This window comes from Bactrocera neohumeralis, chromosome 6, assembly GCF_024586455.1.
Source record: "Bactrocera neohumeralis isolate Rockhampton chromosome 6, APGP_CSIRO_Bneo_wtdbg2-racon-allhic-juicebox.fasta_v2, whole genome shotgun sequence".
NCBI classification, from domain to species: Eukaryota; Metazoa; Arthropoda; class Insecta; order Diptera; family Tephritidae; genus Bactrocera; species Bactrocera neohumeralis.
Window position 1 is genome coordinate 61,265,328 of NC_065923.1, and position 12,068 is coordinate 61,277,395.

Sequence of the window (12,068 nt, forward strand, 5' to 3'; positions counted from 1 at the left end):
CGCGTTGTCAAAAGATCTCTAAAAAACAAAGACAAGGACCAATAGAAACGCTATAGCCTACAAAAATTGAAACAGTAAATAAATACAGCCTTATCAATGAAGTACGTTTCCGACTTCTAACAAGAGTGAAAGGGATGGCACTATTATTTGTTTGTGGAATGTAAAGAAAGTAAATGTATAAGGGGTGTTCATGCGCTACAAATAATTCAGATACAAATATTGCCTGTGTAAGAAAAAACTAAAACTTAAATTATTTATTATTACTAATTTCGAACATAACCAAAATTATTCAGTACAAAATATAAAAACGAATTATTGTTGGACTGAAGGGGGATTAGAGTTCGTTTTTATTAATACATAATATCTCGCGAATGTTGTGCCAAAATTCTAAATCGATTGGAGCAAAAGATACGAGTTATTTTATACCTGTCTTATGCACGTTTTATATCGAATTTAAAAACTTTAAATCGTTTTTCCCACAACTCACCTAAATAGATTTTTTGGCACAAAACGCGTTAAAACCTTTAAAGTGTTCTCGAAAAGTGAAACATTTCAATTATTTCCCCATCCTTACCAGGGCAAAGCGATTATCTAATTAAAGAATTTTAATTTTTTGATTTAAGATGACCCATTATCGAGTTTTGAGGGGACCAAAACTTAACTTTTTCCGGAGTAATTGCTGCCATTGCCATATTTTTTTAATATTTCTTCATAAAAAAGTAACATTATATCATTCAAATATCATACTAAAATCAACCAATAGTTTATAGAAATAGATTTTAACTTCTTCGTCAAAACCAATCATAAAACATGAATTAACTGCACTTCCCCCTTAAACAAAGAATTGTCTGTTATTTTAGAAATTTAACAGTTAATTTAATTTTTAGGCATTCATAATTTTTTTTATTTATTAGATTCCATCAAACACAAAAAAACATATTGTTAACATTAACAGTTTGTCTTAATACTCCAAATTCTGACCTTATATAAAAAAATGGTGTCATAAAATTGTTAGATTTACGTTTGTATAATACTTGTGCATTTATAATAAAGGCTTCACAACAAATAATTATTTGCAAGGCGTATTTAATATTGGATGACAGGGAGCATTGCAATCGATAAATTTCTAGGCAACAGATTATCAGTTTAAGCTCACCACTAGTCAGTTCTTTGTCATCGCCCAACAAGCAGCTGGATAAAACTTTTGGGGAGAGCTGCATATTTTCAGTTGATGAAAGAAAAAGGTGAATAATTAGTTTGAAATAAAATAATCACTGCCTGAAATAGGCAAAAGTGCCATTGGGATTGAAAATTGCATAATATTTGCATAAATTGTGTAAAAATTCTGTAAACAAACGTTTTGAAAATGAATGAGTAACCAAATTTTTTTCTCACCTATTTGAGAAAGGGAATAATAACCATAGTCTTTTTTTCGTCGTAGCTTTCTATTTTTTTCTTTTAAGATTGTGCGATTTCGTTTGGTTTTATAAAATATACGTTAGGAAGTAAATAAACCGAAACAATATACACGGCAGTAGCAAAAACCCTCTACTGAAAATTGTAACGGGTGGATGTGACGTTAAAGTGGCGACACATAAAAAAAAATATTAAACAAACATAAGCATTTCAAATTAAATATTGTAGCGATGGATATTTTGGACATCGATGAAGCGCTAAAAGATGATTCTTTTATGTACGTATACGACAAAACCAGCTCTTAGGCAATTAACTTCATATTTGTTTTGTTTTCTCTTTATTGATTGGTGTGCACAGTTGTTTAGAAGATAAAACACACGATGACGTTTCGAATATTTTGCAGCAATGGAAAAGCAACAATTGTCTTCTACCAGCACAGTATCAGCAAGAGCAAGGTATGAAACTGGTAAAGCTTCATTTAAATAGCAACGGTCCATTGCTTCTGTGTGGTATTTGTGTATATGCAATAATGCGTAATGATAATATTGTTTGCAGCCACAGATGTTTCAGATTCTGCGTGCAAAACAAATACGCCGTCACTGCAATAATTATTACCAACAATTTTAAAATTGAAAGCAATGACGCATTCGTAATTTCTTCAAATATATTGTAATTGTTTTTTGCCGTATAATTTTTCTATTTGGCCTTGAAGCCCACTGTGTTTTACAGTTCACTCAATTACATATTGCTATAAAATATTTTTTTTTTTTTCATTTCTTGCATTAATTCAAACCGGCGATCCATTAATGCATATACACGGAACACCTACATAAGCTTGCACACACGACATTGATCAAAATAGTGTACCGTTGTGTTTCCCTTTTGCAGAAGTTGTACTACTCCTTATATGGTGGGTCTTAATAATTTTCTTTTTGTTTTTTTTTTTCTGCACACGCTTGGTGCTGGTGGTACTAAATATTTCCGACATACGCTAATGGCATGGATATACCGTACTTCATGGTGAAAATTTATTAGCCTACAAACTCAATTCAAGAACGTTTACTCGACCCCGCAGGAAGTCAACGCAAAATCTAGAGCAACATTTCGTAAGTATTTCTTAGATATATGATGGAATTGAACCTTGAATTATGAATATTAAGTTTGCTACGTAGTTTGTGACATTCGGAAGAAAATGTCGAGACCCTGGCATGCCGTGCTGAGTCGATTTAGCCATGTCTGCGTCTTTGTCCGTCTGTCTGTGTATTTGCGAGCTAGATCATCGGAGATGTTTTTGCACACGTCTTTTTCTCCCCAGGAAGCTTTGTTGGGACCATCCATATCGGACCACTATAGCTGATCAGACATATTAAATATATGTCCCGCATGACTCTTACCACCTCTTGTGTATAGTTACATCTGGCGGCCCTCTCCCTATGGTCCGACTCCGTCGAAACAGCTCGTTTCCAGGGCCTACCGTTGGATGACCTCGATGAAAACTTAAGATCCTAACGAAGACTAGATAGCCGTTACAAAAACAACAATCACTATAGCATATACATACGTATGTATGTGGCTGCCATATAAACTGAACGACCATAACTGTGGGCTTGCATAAATGACTAATTAACTTAGATTAACACTTAACCGTTAGAACCACAACAACAACATAAATGACATGTATTATTTTCCAAGGAAACCGGAAGAAATCGTTCAGATCGGATCACTATAGCATATGGCTCTCATACAAACTGATTGATTGAAATCCTGTGTTTTGACATGATATCTTGCCAAAATTTGGATCTTTAGTTTTCGTTATTGTAGCCACAGCACTTTCCTGAAGTAATTTCAGGGAATGGTGCCGATTTTACAATCCTTGTCCGGATAAAAATCGGGGTCCATTCCGGTTATTTAGATCCGACTGTCGTGGGAACGGTTTGGAATATTGCGTAAGGTAATGGTACAATATCCGAAGATATTGCTCGGATCGAACCATTATCGAAAATAGCTGCCCTACACACTGACCGATCTAAATTTGTACGCTCCAAACAGCATAAATCAATTTTATTCAATAACAATAATTCCTGTCGATATCCGCAAATTTTAAAAACTAAAATTCAGAATTTGCTTCTATTGTTGGGCATAACGCCTTTAATTACTTTTACATATAATCTTGTTAGTTAACATAATTGTAACTTCTTTTTATATATCGTTTTTAAGTCTCACAGTTCCGGAAACAATGGCGGACAGACAGTGCTTCCCACACACCATGAACAGCTGCAACAAAAGTTCACAATCGCAACTCCACAGCCCGCATTTAATTTAGAAATAGGTGGTCTTGTTACAACAATGCATAAGTCGTTTTTGCAAGACACCTCACCGCCATCATCCATTTGTTCCTCCATGGAGATGTCAATGGAACGCATGAATAACTCATTAATCACATCTGCCGACTTCACGAACATTAACTTCTTACAATCGACTCAAAGCCTTGATTTCAACGAACCGACATTTAATGGCAGCGAATTATTTAACTTAGCGAATAAGGCTACCAGCGATGGTTATACTTTAAGTGACATGATACGCGACCGTAAAGCATTAGAATCGTTAACACTGTCGGGTGATGGAACACTAATAAAAGATTCACATATTTGCCAGATCGATGATATATCGCTCGCTTTTAGTAAAACTGCGTCAGGTTCCAGTACAATGGATAATTCCACTGAGAGCATGCAAGAGGACAATCAGCAACAGCAACAACGTAACGGTATAATAGCAACACCAAATGCACACACAGTGGGCGTGTTTGACAACAGTGCGCCGGAAAGCAAAAGCAACATTATGCATCGTACAATGTTGCTTAGCGATGAGGTGATCAGCGATACAACTTTCCAACTGGTTGAGAGTAGTCTATGTGAGAACAATATTAAAGGTAATGATAACGCAGCACCAGCCATGCCAACAAAACCAGCTAATGAAACCTTCAAACGACCCTGGAACATGGATGAAACTGTTTGTATACCGAATAGAGCAAATGCAACATACGAATTCAAACAGTTAACACCAGATGCCCGTTTAGCTGGGGAAACGCGTTGTGAGACACCGGAAAATATGGCGGAAGCTTTAACTTCACGCAAATTCTATGAATCAACACCACATGCTGCGGGTCTGAACGCAGGCGCTCAACCAAATACACCAACAACGTCGAAATTGTATGCGGATGAGGTGAATCTCTCGCCCATAGTGGCTGCAACGGAGCAATTGAATGCCAATGCCACGCGTGTGCTGAGTGAAACTTTCGGTCAAGAGTGTGATGTAAAAAAAGTGAATACGAAAACATTTTCCGGCACGCTACCGCGACTTGAGAGTATCGAACAAATGCTAGATGATATTGAAAATCCGAATGAGACCTACGAGAAACCCGGTGCAAAAACACAAGTGCTACAGCAAAGCGCAGCCGACATACAAATGCAGAATGTGTTGGAATTGGCGCATGCCGAAGAGGAGCTTTTGGCTAGCAATAACGATCAGGAATTCGAGGATATGCTGGAGGAGTTCAGCAAAGTGGAAGTCAATGCGGAGCATGTGAAAATGAAGAAATCATTGGAGACAATAAAAAGACGTTTTCATCGCGACACCACAACTGTAACAAAAGCGCCAACTTTGCAACAGGCACATAAAACTGACGATGCCACTGATAAGCCAACAGAAATGCATACCCACGACGCATGCGAGCAACGGCGCAATGTGGATGCAGCTGCTAGCGTCAACAGCGATTGTACAGCGCCTTCTGGCATATCGTCACCCTCACCCTCGTCCGCGTCAATATCCGTCTCTTCCGCAGCATCTTCGTTGGCGGCCAGTGGTGTTGGTAATGTCAGCGGCACAGGCGAACGGTTGCTTAGTCGGCGCAGTCGTCTTTATGATAATATAAATCTCTCAACGATTTCCGCCGGTAGCAGCAATACGCAATCGCCATCACGCTCACTGGGTGCCTCGTTCACCGTGCATAAACGAGATGATAGTGCACAAGAGGATTGCGCGGCAGCTGAAGCAACAGCAAAGCAAGAGACTGATTACAAAAATGAGGTGCAAGAAAATAATTTTGGCAAGACTGAAGGCGCAATTGAAAATAGCAACACCATAGCGGTTGCGAATTATAACGGTGTGGGCACATATAAACTCTCCGAACGTCGGGAGCGTGATCGTGATCGCTTCAAAACAATCAAAATCGTGAAAGCACGCAATGCCGGTGATGACTTAATAGCAGTGAATGTGCCTTGTATTGATGACGACGTTTCGCTTACTGCCGATGGTGGTACGACTGTCTTCAACAACAACAAATCGGAAATTGAAACTGAGCATAATCTTAAGTTGTGCACGGATGGCCAAAGCACTATTACGCGTCCAACAAACGCTTCAAAAATAAATCCGAATTTCCTAACCTACAAAAAGCCGAAAGACAAACTAACAAATGTTGCTAATTTGCCGGAAATAGTTAGCGCGCCTTTAACGGCTGCAGCAGCTAATGGCAGCAGTGAGGAGCTTGAAAATCCACCAGTACCACCTAGCCGGCTACGTTCACGATCGCGTCCGCGATATATATCGGGTTTGCAAAAGATGACTGTCGTGAAAGCAACATCGGCTGGCGACTTGGATCGTGCTACAGCACTCGGTATACGACCACCTACTGCTAGCGTCAGTCATGCAGCGCTAGATACCACACAGCACAGCAATGCAACAGTTGTTGTTGAGTCCGCTAAATACAGTCGTAACGCGCAACCTTTAAAAACCACAACAACAGCTGAGGTGAAAAGTCCAATGGGCACAAAATCGAAGTCCTTCCACAATTTATCAAGCAATTTCGGTTTTAATGGCGGCACTGGCTTACCCGGGCCGCGCACTAACAGTTTCGGTTTGAAGAAACCAACAGTCTACGAAGGCGCTGGTGCTCCCAATGATGTAAGCTTGATTGCTGTGACTTGTACTTGCGATTTAATCATAAAAATATATATTTCCATACTTTCAGCGCATTGCAAATGGTCTGTCGTCGAACTCTTCACTTTCTCAGCAGGTAAATGTATAAATATTTATTTCCATATACAAGCTAATACCTAACTTGTATATTCTACATAAACAGGCCGACGAGGCTGTCTTCAAAGTTCCCAAATTGGTGTCCGGCCTGCGTGCGCCTGGCGTCAAACGTGCCGGCTTAGTGCGTCCTTCCTCCGCTTACTACAGTCTCAACAGTCTAGCCGTTAAGGGTATGCCACCACTACCGCAACCGCCGTTAGTGAACGACATCGACTCGGATGGCGGTCGACATTCGCCCACCGATGTATGTAATTTAATTATACTACTATATATTTTTACACCCGAGGGGGCATATTAAGTTTGCCACGAAATTGAGAATACCCATAAGAAAGTGTCAGAAACTCTATAAGTTCACATATATACATATGGTACATATAAATGCTCAGCATGACGAGCTGAGTTGATTTAGCCCTCTTCGTCTGTCTGGCTGTCTGTCTGTATATACGCGAACTAGTTCCTAGTTTTTGAGATATCGATCTGAAATTTTGAACACTTCCACTTCCACCATGAAGTTGCTTATTTATCGGAATGGCCGACATGGAACCTTAATAACATATAAGCGGCATACAAACTGGCCGATAAAAAGGTCGATAAAAATCTAGTCCTTGAATGGAAAACTTTCATATTAGGCAAGATATCTTCACTATTTAGCGTGGATTATTGTTCATGGCAACACTATATTCTCTGAAGAAATTGTTCATATCGGCCAACTATAGCATATGGCTACCATTTAAACTGAGCCGATCAACAGAAATCCTTCATAGATACATTTTTTATTTGACAAACTACTTCACGAAATTTGGCACAGATATTATACAAGGCAGCGTTACAATCGCCGATCAAGTTATTTAGATCGGACTACTGTTACATATATCTGTCATACCAACTGACCCGATTCTTGTTTGGAAAACTTTTTATTTGGAAGGATCTTTAAGCTTCATTGCAGCCGAAGTTTACATTTTTTTGTTTAAATAATAATATATTTGTTATTCTTACAGAGCATGTCTTCAGCTTCGTCACGCGGCAGCATACAAAATGGTGGTTTAATTGTTGGAAAACCGAACAGTACTAATACTACAGCAACAAAAGCAACTAGTAATACAACAAATACAAATGCCTTGAATCTGACTAAGTTCACCACTGGCTCAAAGGGCATACCGAAGCCATCGGGTTTGCGGCCGCCAACAACAACAAACATGAAGCGTAGCGGTTTACCGAAACCAGTAACAGGCCTCACACGACGATAAACTTAACATTATTACATAGCTATATACATTAAATCGACGTATTATATATATATATATGTACTAACTACTAAGCGACACATACATACCTACATATATTTGAAAGCGTGTAAATCAAACGAAAGTATGTAAAAACAGTTGGCAATGTTACCACGTAGTTAGAAAAGAAATGTTAAGCTAACTACGTGCATTGCTGTATGCTCTCTAAGTTGCCCCAACGTATATTATTTTTATATAACTATTTTTTTTTATATTATGACACCAAATCGATACTTGTACTTTATGTATTACGGAGAAGACAAAACAAAACAAGCGAAAACACAAATGTAATGAACAAAAATCATGTATTGTATACATAATTATAAATTTCTGAGATACGTCAAATTCGAATATTAGCAATGCATATAATTAATTATTTTCCTAAGAGAAATTAACTATTTCAATTATATGTATATGCCGTTAATTAAGTTTAGAGCAAAAAAAAAAAAAACAATGAAAAACCAAAAACATATGTTTCACAAATCGCAAATAACTGCAATTTAACTACAGTGAGAGAAAGATAGAAAGGGAGAGTGTGTTATTTGTAAATAAATGTCGCGTGTTCGCGCCATTTACAAAGTTTCTACATACATATGTATAAGAAGTTTTATCAGGGGAAGGAATAAGCAAGAAGTATGCCTTATTTTTGAAACTGTTACACGACTGGCTGTTCGAGGCCGACGTCAGCGTCATGCAGTCGTCATGAGCTCAATGGTAAAAAGAGTTGTCTTCAGTTTATTACATTTTGTTATTGTAATTTAGACTTGTAGTGTTATGTGCATACACACATGCATACGTATGTATGTAGTTTGTGCACGGGAAGAGGGGGGGTCTAAAAAACATTAAAATGAAAACAATAACTATTGCTCATGTTCGAAATGTACGAAGCAAAAGAGTGTTATATTAAAAAAATACGAATTTCATATTATAAAAAACACAAAAAACTTGAAATAAAAACATAAGTCTTGAAGCCTGAGTTGCTAAAAGTAAAAAACAAAGATAAAATTCTGCTCATTATTTGTTTAAAAGAAATTTTGTGGAGATTTTGTTACATGCCACATTATAAAATTTGCTTTTTTCACGCATAACCATATACATTAATACATATACATACATACATTGCATAAAAAAATTGAGAATTATTATTGTGCCAATTTGTACTGCTACAACAACAAACATTGCAAATCAGCAAAAACTGTATTATTTAGCATAACCATTTGATGGTAATATTTACAAAAAAAAAAGAAAAATTAAGAGAAATTGTTTACACTCACACGCTTTCTAGTGGACATACCATATACCACACGAGCACTCGATTATTAACGCTCAAAGCTTATTATTATTGCTATGTGCCGTTGTTTTTGTTTTGTTAAATGCCAAGGTCATTTGCTTGTGCGCAAATTTATCAGTGACTGCATAACTACAACAAAAAAGGTTACGTCAATTCGATAAGTGGGCCCATCCGCTGTACACACACAGTCCTACATAAATACACATACACAAACAGCATGCATTACATAGTGTTTATATAGTATATTAATGTTTATTATACATATATATATTCGCAAAGAATATATATACATTCATAATGTGCTTTACGCCGCGCGTTTTGAAAACATAATTTGCATTAATGCCGCACAGCATACACGCACGCACACCTTACATATATGTATGTATATGTGGAGACGTGCGTGTTGTTTTGGCGCTGTTATGCGCAATGGCTCATTTTTAACGCCAGCTCTATAATGTTATATTGCGCTATAGTATTTTTTTATTTCAATATTATTTTGCGTCAAATTTAAAGCGTCACGCTTTTGAGCTTAACGGAAATAAACGTTCATATCAAATGTCAAACAAAAAGTGAGTAGTAGGAGAAGGCGTGTGGCGAAAAATATGCATTGGTTATTAAGACAATACATACTTACATATATATTCACGAACATGTGTGCGAAAAGTAACAGAATATTTCAATTGAAGAAATGCGAATGAGCCATAAGGAATAAACTGCAATTAAAATGCTTATAAAATGCATATAGTACATTAAAATATGTTGAAATTTAAATTTATGTTATGTTTTGCGTGTAATATTAAGTGTTTTCAACATTTTTTAAATTTCGAACATAACGTTTAGATACCTTTAAACTTATTTCATAAAGCTATTAGCTTAGTATTGCAATAAAATCGTTTTTCGAAATTCGAATATAAAAAAAATAAATTTTTTGCACTGAAAATGTAAAAAAAGTTTTCTATTAAACACATTGAGGTTGCTTCAATATTTTGTAAGTTTCAAATTTATGTTCGAAAACAATTTCAAACGTTTAATGTCAATAGCAATTAGTATGTGCAGTTATTAAGTTAAACTTATAGTTACAGTATAGATTTTCGAAAATCTAATATACTGCCCGGACTCGAAAAATAATTTAGCTTATTAAAGAATCATTAAATATATTCAAGGTTGCAAATAATGCATTAAAAAATAACTGGATTAAATTTGAAAAAAAAAAATTAATTTATTAAAAAATGAAAATCTCGCTTTTAATCTCAACAGCGGGATTAAAGTTGCAAATTTAATTTTAATTTCAAAATTGTTTAATAAAAAACTTCGCAACCTGAATATATTTGATAAGGTACTAACGTTCTTTGGATTATACGAATTTAAAATATACACAAAATGTTTTACAAAACAAATTTAAGTTCTGCAAATTTTCTTAAATTTCGAACAAAAGTTCGAAACGAGTACGAATGTTCAGAAGCATTATGAATTGTTATGTGAAGTAATCAAAACAAAATCACGCGCAAAATAGATGTTCGAAATTTGAATTTTGAATTAATTTGAATTTTGTTTAAATAATAATTAAATTTAGAAATTTAATACACTTGTTTTTAATATTCGAGATTTCGTGACTGAAAACTTCTAAACGTAACTAAAAAATTCGAATTTTCGAAATTTCGTCGACTAAAAACTTCTAGAAGTAACTAAAAATTCGAAATTTCGTTGATTGAAAATTTATGCGTTCAATTTTTTAAATGATACTATTATTTATTATTGTTTCAGACAACATATTTGATAGGATATACATATGTATGTAAACCAAAAATTATTACTGAAACATTTACAATCTATATGTGGAAAATTTTGAATTTCGAAAAAGAAAATTAAGATATGTTCATGTTTAGAACTATGCTATGTTTTCATGTATTCTTACTTTTTATACCCTGAACAGGGTATATTAAGTTTGTCACGATGTTTGTAACACACAGAAAGAGCGTCGGAGACCCTATAAAGTAAATGATCAGTATGTTGAGCTGAGTCGATTTAACCATGTCCGTCTGTCTGTCTGTCCGTCCGTCTGTATATATATGAACTAGTCCCTCAGTTTTTAAGATATCCTTTTGAAATTTTGCAAACGTCATTTTCTCTTCAAGAAGCTGCCATATAACCTGAACGATCGGAATCAAGTTCTTGTATGGAAAACTTTCACATTTGACAATGTAACTTCACCAAATTTGGTACAGATTATTTTCTAAGGCAACAATATAATCTCCGAAGAAATTGTTCAGATCGGTTAACTATAGCATATAGCTGCCATACAAACTGAACGATCGGAATCAAGTTCTTGTATGGAAAACTTTCACATTTGGCACTTTAACTTCACCAAATTTGGTACAGTTTATTTTCTAAGGCAACAATGAAATCTCCGAAAAAATTGTTCAGATCGGTTAACTACAGCATATAGCTACCATATAAACTGAACACATAGTTACTAAAAGAAATGCACCTGTGAAGGGTATATTAGTATATTAGCTTCGGTGCAGCCGAAGTTAACGTTTTTTCTTGTTTTTTTTTTATCAAATAATCTCAGAGAAACGTTACTCTTTCGTATAAATGAATCTGCCAATTTTTGAATAAATATTTAAAAACATTTCTATTTTGCAAACCAACCGAAATAAATTGCGTGATAATTGTTAGAAATGTATGCTTGCAGAACTTCGAACATACATACATACATACATAACCGTGAAACTGAGTTTAATGTTGTGAGTGGAAAACTTGATTTTCTGCTCAATAAAAATTATGACAATTTAGAAAATTACCAGCAATTTTGTATTGAATTTAAAATTGAAATGAATTTGTATTTACTTTCAAATATAAAACAATACACTTCTGTTCGCATATTTGCAGAATTTAGATTTTCGGAAGTGATTTCTGTAACATATATACTTACATACATATGTATGTATGTATATATTAATATTTTTAAATATCATCGGCAAATA

General features: G+C 35.4%; 1 protein-coding gene across 1 annotated transcript; it reads left to right on the top strand.

The window, feature by feature from the left end:
* The first annotated feature begins 1,067 nt into the window (after window positions 1–1,067).
* On the top strand, window positions 1,068–8,258 carry LOC126763150 (uncharacterized). The gene is made up of 8 exons (XM_050480402.1): window positions 1,068–1,244; window positions 1,442–1,693; window positions 1,774–1,871; window positions 2,452–2,522; window positions 3,634–6,375; window positions 6,443–6,487; window positions 6,554–6,751; window positions 7,506–8,258. Exons 2-8 carry the CDS (start codon window positions 1,647–1,649, stop codon window positions 7,752–7,754), a joined length of 3,450 nt encoding a protein of 1,149 aa, XP_050336359.1. The 5' UTR covers window positions 1,068–1,244; window positions 1,442–1,646; the 3' UTR covers window positions 7,755–8,258.
* The last annotated feature ends 3,810 nt before the right edge of the window (window positions 8,259–12,068 follow it).